This window comes from Oncorhynchus mykiss, chromosome 6 (genome assembly GCF_013265735.2).
Source record: "Oncorhynchus mykiss isolate Arlee chromosome 6, USDA_OmykA_1.1, whole genome shotgun sequence".
Classification (NCBI taxonomy): domain Eukaryota; kingdom Metazoa; phylum Chordata; class Actinopteri; order Salmoniformes; family Salmonidae; genus Oncorhynchus; species Oncorhynchus mykiss.
Window position 1 is genome coordinate 40357062 of NC_048570.1, and position 18018 is coordinate 40375079.

An 18018-nucleotide genomic window follows, 5' to 3' on the forward strand; every position below is an offset into this window, starting at 1 on the left:
CCCTCGGCCAGACTACACTCAATTGTAGGACCTACTGAAGAGATGAGTCTAAAGTAAAGACTTAAAGGCCGAGTCTGCGTCTCTCACATCGATAGGCAGACTATTCCATAAAAATGAAGCTCTATTGGAGAACGCCCTGCCTCCAGCTGTTTGCTTAGAAAATCTATTGACAATAAGGAGACTTGCGTCTTGTGACCGTAGCGTACTTGTAGGTGTGTACGGCAGGACCAAATTGGAGAGATAGTTAGGAGCAAGCCTATGTATTGCTTTGTAGGTTAGCAGTAAAATCTTGATATCAGCCCTAGCCTTAACATGATGCCAGTATAGAGAGGCTAGCACTGGAGTAATTTGATACAATTTTAGTGTTCTAGTCAAGATTCCAGAAGCCGTGTTTAGCACTAACTGAAGTTTATTTAGTGCTTTATCCGGGTAGCTGGAGAGTAGAGGGCGGCAGGGCGGCAGGGTAGCCTAGTGGTTAGAGCGTTGGACTAGTAACCGGAAGGTTGCGAGTTCAAACCCCCGAGCTGACAAGGTACAAATCTGTCGTTCTGCCCCTGAACAGGCAGTTAACCCACTGTTCCCAGGCCGTCATTGAAAATAAGAATTTGTTCTTAACTGACTTGCCTGGATAAATAAAGGTAAAATAAAAAAATAAATAGAGCATTTCAGTAGTCTAATCTAGATGTTTCAAAAACTTGTTTTTCTACATAATTTTTGGACAAAAGATTACTGATTTTTGCAATGTTACAAAGATGGAAAAAAGTTGTCCTTGAAATATTATTGATGTGTTTGTCAAAAGAGAGATGAGGGTCCAGAGTAATGCTGAGGTCCTTCACAGTTTTATTTTAGACGACTGTACAACTATCAAGATGAATTGTCAGATCCAACAGAAGATCTCTTTGTTTCTTGGGACCTAGAACTAGCATCACTGTTTTGTCCGAGTTCAAAAGTAAAACATTTGCCGCCATCCACTTCCTTATGTCTGAAACACAGGCTTCCAGGGTAGGACATTTTGGGGCTTCACCATGTTTCATCGAAATGTACAGCTGTGTGACATCCGCATAGCAGTGAAAGAGGTAGAATATATATATAGTGAAAACAATAGTGGTCCTAAAACGGAACCTTGAGGCACACCGAAACTTACAAATAATTCGTCAGAGGACAAACCTTCCACAGAGATGATCTTTCCGACAGATAAGATCTAAACCAGGCAAGAACTTGTCCGTGTAGACCAATTAGGGTTTCCTATCTCTCCAAACAATTGTGGTGATCGGTGGTGGCAAAATCAGCACTAAGGTCTGGGAGCACGAGGACAGATGCAGAGCCTTGGTCTGACACCATTAAAAGAGATGCAGGGCAATATTATTGTTATTATTTTTTTAGAGGAATAGTATATTCGATATCGGCCGGGTCAATGTTTTGCTTTTCCAAGAGAGGCTTAATTACTGCCACTTTTAGAGAGTTCGGTATATATAGAGAGCCATCCATTATGCTCAACATAGGAGGGGCAAGCACAGGAAGTAGCTCTTTAAACTACTGAGTTGGAATAGGGGCCAGTACGCAGCTTGAAGGTTTAGAGGACATGACTATCTTCATGTGTCAAGAGATACAGGATTGAAAAACTTGAGTGTCTCCATTGATCCTAAGTCCTGGCAGTTATGTGCAGACTCAGGACAACTGAGCTTTGGAGAAATACACAGATTCAAAGAGGAGTCCGTAATTTGCTTCCTAATGATCATGATCTTTTCGTCGTAGAAGTTCAGGAATTCATCACTGATGAAGTGAAATACATCCTCTCTTGGGGTATGCTGCTTTTTAGTTACCTTTGTGACATTATCAAAAATACATTTAAGATTGTTCTTATTCTGCTCAATTAGGTTGGAAAAATAGGATGATCGAGCAGCAGTGAGGGCTCTTTGATATAGCACAGTACTGTCTTTTCCAAGACTTCCAGTTTGGTGGAGAGCCACTTCCGTTCCAATGTTCTGGAAGCTTGCTTCAGGTCTCTGATATTTTCTGTATACCAGGGAGCTAATTTCTTGTGACAAATTTTCGTACTGGGGTATTACGCTAGGTTAAATTTAGATCCTCAGTTAGATGGTTAACCGATTTTTGTACTCCGACGTCCTTGGGTAGGTGGAGGGAGTCTGGAAGGGCATTTAGGAATTGTTGGGTTGTCCGAGAATTTATAGCATGGCTTTTGATGATCCTCGGTTGGGGTCTGAGCAGATTATTTGTTGCAATTGCAAACGTAATAAGATGGTGGTTCGATAGTCCAGGATTATGAGGAACAACATTTAGATCCACAATATTTATTCCACGGGACAAAACTAGATCCAGGGTATGACTGTGGCAATGAGTAGGCCCGGAGACATGTTGGACAAAACCCACTAAAAAGTGATTGACTGCATAGATTTCATGACTAGAAGCTCAAAAGACGAAAATGTAGTCGTTTTTTGTTGTCAATAAAAATGTGCTGTCGTGAATATTAGAAACGCCTCCGCTTATGGGGGATATGGTCACTAGTGTAACCAGGAGGAGAGGCCTCATTTAACACAGTAAATCCATTAGGCTTGAACCATGTGTCAGTCAGGCCAGTCACATCAACATTATGATCAGTGTTTAGTTCATTGACTATGACTGCCTTGCAAGTGAGGGATCTAACATTCAGCAGCCCTATTTTGCGATGTGAGATATCACAATATCTTTCAATAATGACCAGAATGGGGAGGATGGTAGGGGACGCCATGTGCGACTGACGTGTTTTCCGTTTGCTCCCGTGGTATTCTTAAAGTTTATGTGAATTCTGCAGCAGAACCGTATTTATTTTCAAATATTAATTTGGTGATCCCTTTCCGTAAAAACCAAGACTACTTTGCTTCCGAATGTCAGCATGTCGACCAAGCATAAGGCCAAGAGCATGACTTTGAGAAAACCCGGCCTACAAGACCCGCTCTCATCACCGCCCTCTCCTGAGTCTGAGGGCCCGGGGACACAAAATCAAATGAAATCAAATGTATTTATATAGCCCTTCGTACATCAGCTGATATCTCAAAGTGCTGTACAGAAACCCAGCCTAAATCCCCAAACAGCAAGCAATGCAGGTGTAGAAGCACGGTGGCTAGGAAAAACTCCCTAGAAAGGCCAAAACCTAGGAAGAAACCTAGAGAGGAACCAGGCTATGTGGGGTGGCCAGTCCTCTTCTGGCTGTGCCGGGTGGAGATTATAACAGAACATGGCCAAGATGTTCAAATGTTCATAAATGACCAGCATGGTCCAATAATAAGGCAGAACAGTTGAAACTGGAGCAGCAGCACGGTCAGGTGGACTGGGGACAGCAAGGAGTCATCATGTCAGGTAGTCCTGGGGCATGGTCCTAGGGCTCAGGTCAGTTGAAACTGGAGCAGCAGCACGGCCAGGTGGACTGGGGACAGCAAGGAGTCCTCATGTCAGGTAGTCCTGGGGCATTGTCCTAGGGCTCAGGTCCTCCGAGAGAGAGAAAGAAAGAGAGAAGGAGAGAATTAGAGAACGCACACTTAGATTCACACAGGACACCGAATAGGACAGGAGAAGTACTCCAGATGTAACAAACTGACCCTAGCCCCCCGACACATAAACTACTGCAGCATAAATACTGGAGGCTGAGACAGGAGGGGTCAGGAGACACTGTGGCCCCATCTGAGGACACCCCCGGACAGGGCCAAACAGGAAGCATATAACCCCACCCACTTTGCCAAAGCACAGCCCCCACACCACTAGAGGGATATCTTCAACCACCAACTTACCATCCTGAGACAAGGTGACCTCCGCCACGGCACAACCCAAGCGGAGGGGGGGGCGGGGCGCCAACCCAGACAGGATGACCACATCAGTGAATCAACCCACTCAGGTGATGCACCCCCTCCAGGGACGGCATGAGAGAGCCCCAGTAAGCCAGTGACTCAGCCCCTGTAATAGGGTTAGAGGCAGAGAATCCCAGTGGAAAGAGGGGAACCGGCCAGGCAGAGACAGCAAGGGCGGTTCGTTGCTCCAGAGCATTTCCGTTCACCTTCCCACTCCTGGGCCAGACTACACTCAATCATATGACCCACTGAAGAGATGAGTCTTCAGTAGAGACTTAAAGGTTGAGACCGAGTTTGCGTCTCTGACATGGGTAGGCAGACCGTTCCACAAAAATGGAGCTCTATAGGAGAAAGCCCTGCCTCCAGCTGTTTGCTTAGAAATTCTAGGGACAATTAGGAGGCCTGCGTCTTGTGACCGTAGCGTACGTGTAGGTATGTACGGCAGGACCAAATCAGAGAGATAGGTAGGAGCAAGCCCATGTAATGCTTTGTAGGTTAGCAGTAAAACCTTGAAATCAGCCCTTGCTTTGACAGGAAGCCAGTGTAGAGAGGCTAGCACTGGAGTAATATGATCAATTTGTTTGGTTCTAGTCAGGATTCTAGCAGCCGTATTTAGTTTATGAAGTTTATTTAGTGCTTTATCCGAGTAGCTGGAAAGTAGAGCATTGCAGTAGTCTAACCTAGAAGTGACAAAAGCATGGATTAATTTTTCTGCATCATTTTTGGACAGAAAGTTTCTGATTTTTGCAATGTTACGTAGATGGAAAAAAGCTGTCCTTGAAATGGTCTTGATATGTTCTTCAAAAGAGAGATCAGGGTCCAGAGTAACGCCGAGGTCCTTCACAGTTTTATTTCAGACGACTGTACAACCATTAAGATTAATTGTCAGATTCAACAGAAGATCTCTTTGTTTCTTGGGACAAGCATCTCTGTTTTGTCCGAGTTTAAAAGTAGAAAGTTTGCAGCCATCCACTTCCTTATGTCTGAAACACATGCTTCTGGCAAGGGCAATTTTGGGGCTTCACCATGTTTCATTGAAATGTACAGCTGTGTGTCATTCACATAGCGATGAAAGTTAACATTATGTTTTCGAATAACACTTTACCCGGGGGCGCGGCTTGGCCTGGCGGCGCTGAAATGAACATTCTCGAGGCCATCAAACTACAACGCTCTGAGATAGTTGAAATGAAAACACAGGTGGTTGCTACGATTGAGGCCAGAATACAGGAGGTTTCTGATACTTTAAAAGCAGATTTAACCATCCTGCGGAACGAGACTGTGCCAGCAATCACATTACTCAAAACAACAACTGCGTCAACGATTGCAGCACTGGAGACCTCCGCTACTAATGTCTCCTATTTAACTACATCCCTGGAGGCTGAAGTTAAACGCCTAGCTGCGGATTTGAAAAAGGTGAGGGTGAGCTGTGTGAGTTTAGATTGATTCTCTCGCTGCAATAATCTGAGACTTGTATCAGTCCCAGAGTCCGCGGAAATGCATCGCGCCACGGATTTCGTTTCAGGGCTGCTGAAGGATGTTCTTGCCTTAGATGAAAAGCCCCTGATTGATCGAGCCCACCGGTCGCTGCGCCCAAAGCCCCGGGATGGGGAGAGGCCCCGTGACATAATTCTTCGAGTGCACTTTTACTTCAAATTAGATTTTTGGCTGAGAGCCTTTATACATTTTATTTATTTTCTCTCTCAATGCCTGTTATAAGACTGGGAATACAATTATATACATCTACAAGTGGTGCTTTTGTCATTCCGTTTGCACAAGGGATTCGCCTTTTTTTTATTTGAAAAAATACATACAAATCTTTATTTTTGCTGCTTGATCCACTAACGACTTTAAAGAGCGGGACTGTGGGTTTAGGTTTAAGACCGCACTCTCACAGACATACTGTGCGAAGAGAACATGTTCTATTTAGGCTTGTACCTCGTTTGGGGAGGTATTGTCTGGGATGGGGGGATGGGGGGAGGGGGTGGGGGGTGGGGGGGCAGGTAGAATTGTTCAGTTCTAATGTTGTCATTGTCTTTTTAGTTTTTTTTCTGTTTTTTTTCTGTACTTTTTCCAAGCATTTACCACCGTACATTATTACTCTAGTTATTCTGGGGGTTTTGGGCGCTCATTGCTTTTCCATTCTATGCTCTAATGACAGGGTTGAATAACGGGAATGCCCAGAGGGGCCGAAATAATACGATCAAGTACATTTCTTGGAATACCAAAGTGGCTAACAATCCGGTGAAGCGTAAGAGGGTGTTAACACACTTAAAGGGTTTGAATGCAAATATTGCATTTCTACAAGAGACTCACTTGAGGACTGGTGAGCATTTTAGGATGCGTAAGGACTGGGTTGGTCAAGTGTTCCACTCAAACTTTCATAGTAAATCAAGAGGTGCTGCTATTCTGGTTGATAAAGCTACTCCCTTTGTAGCTTCTGAGGTTATTGCTGATCCTAAGGGACGATACGTCATAGTAACCGGTGAACTGTTTTCTACCCCTCTTGTTTTGGATAGTGTTTATGCTCCCAATTGGGATGACACAAGTTTCATTTATTCCTTTCTGTCTGCTATTCCCATTTTAGATTCTCATTTGTTGATTTTAGGGGGGATTTCAATTGTAAAATGTCCCCAGTTCTTGACAAGTCCTCACAAACAAATACAGGCCCATCTAAATGTGCCCTACTTATTCAATCCTTTCTTCAGAAATATGCTATGTTTGAGGCCTGGCGTTTCCTACATCCTACACATAGACAGTATTCCTTTTATTCTCATGTTCATCAAACATACTCCCGGATTGATTACTTCTTTTTGGACAAAACACTTCTGCCTAACCTTCGGCAGTGTACTTACGAGAGTATTGTTACTAATTCACCATTAGTGCTTGAACTAGAGTTTCCCCAGCGACCTCCTAGGTGTTATCAATGGCGTCTCAACCCCATTTTACTCTCAGATAAGGAGTTTGTCAATTTCATTTCTTCTGAAATTACCTTATTCCTAGAAACTAATTCAACACCAGGTATGTTCTGCTCTACCATATGGGAGTCTCTCAAAGCATACCTACGTGGCCAAATTATTTCTTATACAGCCAACCAAAACAGAGTTCGCTCCCAGCGACTTCGGGATCTGAGCGAGTCCATAGCCACATTGGATGAGAAGTATGCTACGGATCCTTCCTCTGATCTGCGTAAAGAGCGCCAACTACTCCAATCTGAATTTGATGAGCTTTCTACCAGGCAAGCTGAACAGTTACTCTTGCGAGCTCGATACAAAGTCTATGAACAAGACGACAATGCCAGTAAACTCCTTGCGCATCAGATCCGTAAATCTGAGGCCTCACGTTTAATCCCACAAATAAGGACCCCGTCTGGTGCCACCACAGTTATACATAAAGAGATCAATGATCAATTTAAACTATTTTACTCTGCGCTATACACCTCTGAATCCCCTCAAGACCCCTTGTTGATTGACTCCTTCTTTAATGGCTTGAATATGCCTTCAATTGATACAGACTCCCATGACTGTCTAGAAGAAGAATTTACGCTTGAGGAGATTGCAACAGCAGTGTCCGCAATGAAAGTGGTAAATCACCGGGTCCGGACGGTTTTCCAACCAAATTTTACAGGACGTTTTCTGGTCTGCTTTGCCCATTCTTGTCTCGACTATTTGCAGAGTGCCTCAATACTTCAAAGCTACCGCCTAGTCTTTATCAGGCTTCAATTTCATTACTACTAAAGAAAAACAAAGACCCTCTGGAATGTGGATCCTATCGCCCAATCTCGCTTTACAAAATCCTAGCTAAGCTTTTAGCCATCCGTATAGAAGGCTTGCTGCACCAAGTAATACACTCTGACCAGACTGGCTTTGTGAGAAATAGGCATTTATTTTTCAATATTAGGTGCCTTATGAATATACTGTACTCCCCAGCGTCGGAGGACCCGGAGGTGGTGGTCTCACTTGATGCCGAAAAAGCGTTTGACCGCGTTGAGTGGGATTACCTAACAGCTGCCCTTTATAGATTTGGCTTTGGCCCCAAATTCATTGCGTGGATAAAGATTCTTTATTTTTCCCCCATGGCTTCGGTACGGACTAATAACTTGTCCTCTGACTATTTTCCCTTGCACCGCGGATCCAGACAAGGTTGCCCACTCTCCCCCTTGTTGTTTGCTTTGGCAATCGAGCCTCTCGCCATTGCACTACGCTCCAATGATGCCATTCAAGGCATAATCAGGGCGGGCTGGGAGCAGAAAGTCTCGCTATATGCTGACGACCTCCTTTTGTTTATCTCCAACCCCGATACCTCATTGCCACGTGCCCTATCTGTTCTTAAAAAGTTTGGATCAATCTCAGTGTACAAGCTGAATCTAGGCAAGAGTGAGCTTTTTCCGGTAAACAAGGCTGCTTTAAAGTGCTCTTTCACACGTTCTCAGTTTAGGATTGTCCGGGATCAATTCACTTACTTGGGAGTAAAAGTGACAAGGAAATATTCAAATTTGTTTCAGGAAAACTTTGTTGCTCTAGCAGACCGATTGAAACAATCTTTTACTTTTTGGAATTCGCTACCCCTTTCTCTTATCAGAAGGAATAATGTCATTAAAATGAATGTGTTGCCCAAATTTTTATATTTATTTCAATGTTTACCCATTTTTATTCCAAAATCTTTTTTTATTTCACTGGATCAAACATTCATGCATTTTATTTGGGATGGCAAGGTACCACGGATTGGTAGAAAACATTTACAGAAGCCTAGGTCATTGGGGGGTTTAGCTCTACCAAATTTTCAGACATACTACTGGGCTGCAAATTTCAGAGCCGTTCTGTACTGGCTGCAGACTGATCCTACTGGCCCTAGACCACTCTGGGTCCAGATGGAGTCTGAATCGTGTAAACCTGCAGCACTTTCCTCTGTGCTGTGCTCGTCTCTCCCAGTGTCCCTAGGCAAAAGGTGTGCCAACCCAATTGTAAAGCAGTCTCTTAAAATTTGGAATCAGTTATGTTTAGCCTTTAGCCTCCGAGGCTTTTCTCTATCAGGCCCAATCAATCAGAACATTTTATTTCCTCCATCTTTGAATGATGGGGCTTTTGGCATTTGGCACTCACTAGGCCTTTCCTCGCTAGCCCAATTATTCTTTGATGATACATTTGCCTCTTTTTCTCAGCTGCAGGAAAAGTTCAATCTCCCCAATCCCACTTTTTCCGCTATCTCCAGACTAGAAACTTTGTCAGGGCTAACACATCTGGATTTCCCGATAGGCCTGCGAATACAGCTATAGAGAGCATCTTGGAGCTGAACAAGCTTCCTAGGGGCGCAATTTCAGATGTATATGCAATCATTCATGACTTACAGAACCCTTCTTTGGTGCCTTTAAAGACTCGATGGGAAAAGGATTTGGGGGAGGAACTTGGGGAAGACGCTTGGGAATCTGTGCTGCACAGGGTGCACTCGTCCTCTTTTAGCACTAGACACAGCCTCATTCAATTCAAGGTGGTTCACCGTATCCACTGGTCGGGGGCCAAACTTGGAAGAATATTCTCTGATTTTGATCCTACCTGTGTCAGATGTAAGGTGGAACCAGCCACACTGTTGCATATGTTTTGGGGCTGTCATAAACTGTCAGGTTTCTGGGAATTAATATTTAAATGTTTCTCTGATATATATTACACTGTTATAGATCCGTCTCCCCTTACAGCCCTTTTTGGAGTACTGCCCATGGGTACCCCCCTATCAAGAATCCAGTCGGACACTGCTGCTTATACAACTCTTTTAGCTAGACGGCTAATACTACAGAACTGGAAGATGGCAGCTCCCCCATCTTATAAATATTGGGTGAGGGATGTGTTGTGCTCTCTGAAACTAGAACAAATTCAATTCAATTCACGTGGGAACCCCAAACAGTTTGATGAGGCTTGGGCTCCATTCCGGTCTTACTTTAAACAGTCCATCCTCTGATGGCATTCCAATTAATACTAAAATAAGTCTGTGACTTAAGGGTTGGAGGAGCTTCTCTCTGTGTTTTTGCTGGGGGGGGGGGGGGGGGGGGGCATTAAGGTCCATGTGCTTATTGATTGTGGTCCGCAGATGCCTTGTTCATCTTGTCCAGGCAGAGACTGAAGTGTGAGCTTGTTTTTCCCAGTTAATTTTACATTTTGTTCACGCCTACATGAATAATCATTTAATTTTTTTATTTTAAAGCATTGTAATCTTTTTTTTTTTGTCCAGTGGATGGTCGGTCTGTGGCCATGACTCTCTGTGAGTGGTTGCATTTCTCCAACCTTATCCCTTGACTGTTTACAGGAACAATGGTGAGGTGTTTGCTCTGTCCCTGTGCTATAGATTGTCCTTTAACCTCTGTAGCCTTCTGCCTGGTGTGTTTAACTTGTCTAAAGTATGGTATCTTTAAAGCTATTTTTTTATTTGTATTTTTATTTGTATTTTTTTTCTAGTTGAGTATATTATTTATATTGCTTTGTCTTGTCTGTGTGTGTGTATGTTCAAAACCTAATAAACAGAGTTTTAAAAAATAAAATAATGACCAGAATGGAGGAAGTCTTTACTCCAGTGAGATTGCTAAGGCGAACACCGCCGTGTTTAGTTTTGCCCAACATAGATCGAGGCACAGACACGATGTCAATGGGGATAGCTGAGCTGACTACACTGACAGTGCTAGTGGCAGACTCCACTAAGCTGGCTGGCTGGCTAACTGCCTGCTGCCTAGCCTGCCTGCTGCCTGGCCTGCCCTCTATCTCATTGTGGAGCTAGACAGATAAGTGACAGATAAGATGAGAGCACCCCTCCAGCTAGGATGGAGTCCCTCAATCCTCAGCTGGCCAGGCTTGGTCCTGTTTGTGGGTGAGTCCCAGAAAGAGGGCCAATTATCTACAAAGTATATCTTTTGGGATGTAGTAAACAGTTTTCTACCAGCGATCTATCTAAGAGATGGTTGCCATTTTACGATCCCCGAACCAATTGTGCTATTGTGTGTGTTTATCCGCTTTATTTGTAATTCATATTGTACATAATGTTTCTGCCATCATCTCTTATGACCAGAAAGAGCTTCTAGATATCAGGACAGCGATTACTCACCCAGCACTGGAAGAATATATTTTTTTCTTTAACGAGTCGGACGCAAATTATTTACTCCAAACACCCGACAAGGCCCTCACCCCAGTCATTCGCAGGAGAAAGAGATGGCGATATCGGGGACGTAGGTCTGGGTGCCTTGTAAGGTGGGTAATCTGCCTTTACCATCGGTCCTATTAGCCAGAGTACAATCATTGGATAATAAAATAGACGAGCAACGAGCACGTACAGTATATCCTACAAATGGGACATTAAAAACGGTAATATCTTATGTTTCACTGAGTCGTGGCTGAACGACGACATGAATAACATACAGCTGGCAGGTTTTACGCTTTTTCGGCAGGATAGAACAGACGTCTCTGGTAAGACAAGGGGTGGCGGTCTATGTATATTTGTAAACAACAGCTGGTGCACGAAATCTAAGGAAGTCTCAAGTTTTTGCTCGACTGAGGTAGAGTATCTCATGATAAGCTGTAGACCACACTATTTACCAAGAGAGTTTTCGTCTCTATTCTTTGTAGCTGTCTATTTAAAACCGCAAACCAATGCTGATACTAAGACCGCACTCTATGAGCTGTATACGGCCAAAAGCAAACAGGAAAACGCTCATCCAGAGGCGGCACTCCTACTGGCCGGGGACTTTAATGCAAGGAAACTTAAGTCAGTTTTACCTCATTCCCGCAAGCATGTTATGTGGGCAACCACATAAGGGGGAAAAAAACTCTATACCTTTACTTCACACACAGAGACAAGTAAAAAGCTCTCCCTCGCCCCCCATTTGGCAAATCTGACCATAATTCTATCCTCCTGTCAATACAGGACTAGGATCGAATCGTACTACACCGGCTCTGACGCTCGTCAGATGTGGCAGGGCTTGCAAACTATTACATACAACAAAGGGAAGCACAGCCGAGAGCTGCACAGTGACACGAGCCATCCAGACGAGCTAAATTACTTCTATGCTCGCTTCGAGGCAAGTAACACTGAAACATGCATGAGAGCATCAGCTGTTCCAGACAAGTGTGTGATCACGCTCTCCGTAGCAGATGTGAGTAAGAGCTTTAAACAGGTCAACATTCACAAGGCCGCAGGGCTAGAACGGTTACCAAGACATATACTCCGAGCATGCGCTGACCGACTGGCAAGTGTCTTCACTTAACCAATTGATTAATCAGTGTTATTCTCTGAGTTTGTTGGACTTCAGAAGGAAAATCAATGTAGCTAATGGGTGAACGTTTGTTCACTCAACAAACTTTGCTCACAGTGAGCTGAATGTATAAAAACTTGTTGAGTCTAATTACAATTTCATGTTTGTTTTTGGAAGTCAACACTGTATGTTGGTTCAGCTATTTTCCCAGATGTGGAGCAAACTCACAACCCTATTGCAGCTGGTTGCCTTACAATTGTACGTTGAATTGTTTTCTTTTTAGACCTGTGTTTTTTCATGTACATTGATTGGTTGATTATCTTAAGCTACACCAACATAAGTAACATACATTTTTCTAAAGTAATCCAATCTGTTATTAGTTTGACTTTATGCATCTGTTACTGAGATGGCTGTTCCAGTTATTATTGAGACTACCTACATCAAATAGAAGTATTTCCTGGCAGCCATTGTCAGTGCAGGTTGTGGGTGATTAACGTTCTCTGGTTGGATTCCAATTTTTCAAGTTGAATTGTATGTTCACGCAACGTCAAATGAAAAGTTAAGTGAACATTAAAATTCAACCTGAGAATGTATGTTGGTTCAGCTATATGCCAAACATTTTTGAAAACTTACAATCCTATTGCAGTCTGCTGCCTTACAATTGTACATTGATTCAACTTTTTTATAGTGCAGGGAGACAAAATACACCTCTCAACTCAAAGTGCAATGTAGCCTAGTTTAATTTCAACACAGGTGTATAGTGAGATAAAGTCAAGTTGAATTTGAAATGTGTTGATTGATCCATACACTTGTGTTACAATGATGAGACTGCTTATCATTTTTCTAAGGAGTCGAGGAGTTCTTGTTTATCAAATCAGATCAATGATCACTCACACCTCCAAAGTAGAAGAAGAGAGGATGAGAAGTGGAGTACAATAAAGTTGACCATTGCGATGTAGATTAGTTGCCCTTGGCTGGGAAGCTGATCCTAGATCTGTGCCTACAGGCAAGTAGCAGGGAAGACATGAGGGGAGGGGTTCTCAATTGTAGACACCTTTAGTTAGTTAATGAGTGTAGGGCTGGATAGATGGGGGTATAAAGACAAGCAGGGAGCTGTGGCTGACTCTACTGTCACTGTCTTATAGTCACCATGTCTTTCTCAGGGAAATACCAGATGGAGTCACATGACAACTTTGAGTCTTTCATGGAGGCTGTTGGTAAGTCTTGACGTTGGGTTTGTACATTTGATTAGACTTGGGGTGTTAATTTCAGAAGTCTTAGTCCTTTCAGTAATGATGTTCAATGGTGACTGCGAATGCAATGGGTACTTGCAATGGTGTTAGATTTAACAACAAATTATAGGTTTCTTTTGAATAACTTTCACTGAATGTTTAATTTAAGACTTAACACCGCTAGTTTGGTTTGGGCTAACTATTTTGAACTTCCAGCACCAATGGGATTGTTAAATGATTTGCCTAGGCATTAATAATTTATTGTGTCATTGAGATTCAAACCTATGCTCTTCTGTCCTCTATCCGTGGAATGAATCCACTGTGCCACCAGGATGGAGTTGTCATGCATTAGTTTTGTAACTATAAATTTAGTCTCTTCAGACCATTTCAACAGGAACAAGCACTCATTAAGATCAGGTGTGGCCAACTACTGTGTTCAACACACTTAAGAGAAGATGGCGTTTGTTGAACTGAGAACGGAATGTGTTTTGATTAATATTTTTGTATGGCAAGTTCTTAGTGTTCTGAGAACATGACTAACTGTAACTATGAGAACCTACAGAACATTATGCTAAGTACTGACATTCCCACAGGAGAATATTTCAAGTCAGCTGAACAACTTGAGAACATTCCCAATGTAAAATGACCAATGTTCCTAGAACTTTACCTTAAATTAAATGTTTGTACTTTCAGGAAATATTCTGATCAAATAATGAAATGCCAAGAAAATAAAATTGTCAAATTCCTTAATGAGAATGTTCCAAAGCCAAGCAACTGTCCTGCACCATTGCCAGAATGTGGTATACAGAATTACCAAGCCCTAAAACGTATGGTCCTCAGAATGTCATGTGCTAGCCATCATTGTGTTGCCATATTATAGTGCATCAGCGCTTTACTTCAGTAGTAATAATTCACTGTTCATGTCCCACTTCACTTTTTGTAGTACTAAAAAGCACCGTATATGACTCTCTCGCTGCCGCAAACATGTAGGTCTCCCTGATGAGCTTATCCAGGAGGGCAAAGACATCAAGAGCATCTCTGAGATTGAGGAGACTGGAGACCACTTCAAGGTGACTGTCACCACGGGGACAAAGATCCTCACCAACTCCTTCACCATTGGCCAGGAGACGGAGCTCGAGTCGCCGACCGGGGAGAAGGTCAATGTGAGTAGCGCATGTCACAACCCAACCATGAGTTTCATACATGTAGCCTGGGTTTATCCATCTCCCTACATATACAACCAGTATCTAACTAAACTATAAGTTCAGCTGATGTGGGGTCACTATGGTTAGTTCAGGTCCCAGTGATGTTGTGGGAGGACTGACTTTCGTTGGCAGAATCTCCTCTGCTCTCCAGGGACTGGGCGCACAGTTACGTCTCAAAACCAACTCGCACACTTTTTTTTCTTCTCCATATATGGCCATCCAACTTGGGCCTGTTAAATTGGTCCTAGTTGACTGTAGTTGGTGACCACTGCTTTCAGATCTAACCGTTGACCTCTCCTGTTTCAGTCTGTGGTGACGAGGGAGGGTAACAAGCTGACGGCCATCCTGAATGGGATCGAATATGTCACAGAACTTACAGACGCAAACACCCTCGTCAACGTGAGTCTGGGGCATATGGCTGGGGGTTTCACGAAGCGTCACAATTTCAGGGTTAATTTATACCATTAATAAAATGGGTAGTCTATGACAATGCCGTGAACTCAATTCAACAGTTTGCTGCCGCCAATGTTCTAATTACATGCTGACCCCACCGCTCGCGTCGCAAAATAAATGTACGTGCACCCACACTGCTCGCGCGCCTCAGCAAGCATCTGCGTGGCCAGGTGCTAAAATAGAAATTGGTTATATTTGATGTGCTGCAAGTCTGGCCTCTCCAATCTCCTCATTGGTTCTTAGGAGCATATACCCATGTGGGTGATTGAAAGATGAACTTTAAGGTCCACACTCTGGTCAGTTGTAACGTTGGTTGTCAACCGCCATATAAAGGAGGCGAGATGATGAGAAACATTCGGTTTTCTGTGGCTTAATTGTCAGAGATTTCAGGTAAAATAACAACCCAATGTTTATATACTAGGACAAATTAGCTAGCTAGCTAAATTGCCATAAACATGAAATGCTTTTGGCCCCAAATATAACTGTTTCGGGGGTTTGTTTTGATATTTCAACCTGCATGTCCTGATCGCTTCTAGTGTGGGTGAACAAAATCAATGTGAGAACGAGCACGTCCGGTTTGGTAAGCATAGTGTACTGGCATGGATGTATTGAGTGTAATGATTACAGATGCTTTCTCTTTTCAGACCATGACTCTGTCTGGCATGTCATACAAGAGGACCAGCAAACGAATGTGAAGATCTACTGCACTCTTTGGATTAATAAAATGTGAAAGGCATTGAATGGTCTGGTCTCAGCATTTCATATCAATGGGTTTAACTTCAGGGGAAAATTGAAGTTTGTAATGAGGCAAGGTTTGAGTTGGATGAATGTGGGATTCAATAGAATAGCGTAGTTCCGTAAACATTACACTCGGGCCAAAATGGATTTTCTACATTTTAATGTGACTGCTTTATAGCAAATGTCAACCCAGCAGTGTAGAAATGAAGGCTTTGCTAGTTCCATCTAGTCTGTTGCAATATGGGTCAGAATCCTACCACATTGGGTGCATCAGTTTAAAAGCAGATTCCTCAATTTCCAGTTATTTTTGAAAATCAAGTTTCAGGCAATGTTTTTGGACATTGCTTTCACTAGTTCCACCCGAGTGTAGCTGACAATGGGCTAAAGGTGCACAATTTGAGGGTGACTGGTTTCCCAGCTACAGTGTGGTTGGAAAAGCTAAGGACCCTGGGACTAAACACCTCCCTCTGCAACTGGCTCCTGCACTTCCTGATGGGCCGCCCCCAGGTGGTAAGGGTAGGCAACAACACGTCTGCCACACTGCTCCTCAACACTTGGGCCCCTCCTGTTCATCCACGACTGCGTGGTTAAACATGACTCCAACACCAAGTTTGAGGTGCACCACAACACCAGTGGTAGGCCTGGTCACTGACAATGATGAGACCTGGCAGTGTGGTGCCAGGACAACCTCTCCCTCAATGTGAGCACAAAGGAGCTGATCGTTGACTACAGGAAAAGGCGTGCTAAACAAGCCCCCATTAACATCGACAGAGCGAGTTTCAAGTTCCTTGGTGTCCACATTACCAACAAACTATCATGGTCCTAACACACCAAGACAGTTGTGAAGAGGGCACAACACCTTTTCCCCCACCCCCTCTGTTGTACACTGCTACTTGCTGTTTATCTATGCATAGTCCCTTCACATATGTACAAATTACCTCCACTAACCTCTAGCCCCGCATATTGACTCGGTACCGATAGCCTCGTTATTGCTATTTATATTTCTTGATTTGGTAAATATTTTATCTTCTTGAACTTCTTTGTTAAGGGCTTGTAAGTAAGGTGTAGACTTGTATTTGGCGCATGTGACAAAGTTTGATTTGATGTGTCATGAACGTAGGAATTGAATGCCACCTTGTCCCGGACCAGCTGTTTTCTTTTCTCTCATTTGATTTGATTGCTCAGGATCCAATCTAGCTAAGAATTTAGCTCCAATATTTGACATACAGTGGGGAGAACAAGTATTTGATACACTGCCGATTTTGCAGGTCTTCCTACTTACAAAGCATTTAGAGGTCTAATTTTTTTCACAGGTACACTTCAACTGTGAGACGGAATCTAAAACAAAAATCCAGAAAATCATAATGTATGAATTTTTAAGTAATTCATGTGCATTTTATTGCATGACATAAGTATTTGATACATCAGAAAAGCAGAACAAAATTTTTGGTACAGAAACCTTTGTTTGCAATTACAGAGATCATACATTTCCTGTAGTTCTTGACCAGGTTTATACACACTGCTGCAGGGATTTTGGCCCACTCCTCCATACAGATCTTCTACAGATCCTTCAGGTTTCGGGGCTGTTGCTGGGCAATACAGACTTTCAGCTCCCTCCAAAGATTTTCTATTGGGTTCAGGTCTGGAGACTGGCTAGGCCACTCCAGGACCTTGAGATGCTTCTTACGGAGCCACTCCTTAGTTGCCCTGGCTGTGTGTTTCGGGTCGTTGTCATGCTGGAAGACCCAGCCACGACCCATCTTCAATCCTCTTACTGAGGGAAGCAGGTTGTTGGCCAAGATCTCGCAATACATGGCTCCATCCATCCTCCCCTCAATACGGTGCAGTCGTCCTGTCCCCTTTGCAGAAAAGCATCCCCCAAAGAATGATGTTTCCACCTCCATGCTTCACGTTTGGGATGGTGACCTTGGGGTTGTACTCATCCTCCTTCTTCCTCCAAACACGGCGAGTGGAGTTTAGACCAAAAAGCTCTATTTTCGTCTCATCAGACCACATGACCTTCTTCCATTCTTCCTCTGGATCATCCAGATGGTCATTGGCAGACTTCAGACGGGCCTGGACATGCGCTGGCTTGAGCAGGGGGACCTTGCGTGCGCTGCAGGATTTTAATCCATGGCGGCGTAGTGTGTTACTAATGGTTTTTGATGCCCCACGAGGTGAGATCTTGCATGGAGCCCCAGACCGAGGGTGATTGACCGTCATCTTGAACTTCTTCCTTTTTCTAATAATTGCGCCAACAGTTGTTGCCTTCTCACCAAGCTGCTTGTCTATTGTCCTGTAGCCCATAGCAGCCTTGTGCA

General features: G+C 43.5%; 1 protein-coding gene across 1 annotated transcript; it reads left to right on the forward strand.

Annotated features, from left to right (window-relative positions):
* Positions 1 to 13103: 13103 nt before the first annotated feature.
* Positions 13104 to 15700, forward strand: LOC110525029 (fatty acid binding protein 1-B.1-like). The gene is made up of 4 exons (XM_021604988.2): positions 13104 to 13286; positions 14292 to 14464; positions 14813 to 14905; positions 15604 to 15700. Exons 1-4 carry the CDS (start codon positions 13220 to 13222, stop codon positions 15652 to 15654), a joined length of 384 nt encoding a protein of 127 aa, XP_021460663.1. The 5' UTR covers positions 13104 to 13219; the 3' UTR covers positions 15655 to 15700.
* The last annotated feature ends 2318 nt before the right edge of the window (positions 15701 to 18018 follow it).

Bases quoted from the DNA above. Each gene is read 5' to 3' on its own strand.
- LOC110525029 (XM_021604988.2), top strand. From the start codon at position 13,220: ATGTCTTTCTCAGGGAAATACCAGATGGAGTCACATGACAACTTTGAG. The intron at 13,287-14,291 runs GTAAGTCTTGAC...GCAAACATGTAG, and splicing joins GTCTTTCATGGAGGCTGTTG to GTCTCCCTGATGAGCTTATC. The intron at 14,465-14,812 runs GTGAGTAGCGCA...CTCCTGTTTCAG, and splicing joins CGACCGGGGAGAAGGTCAAT to TCTGTGGTGACGAGGGAGGG.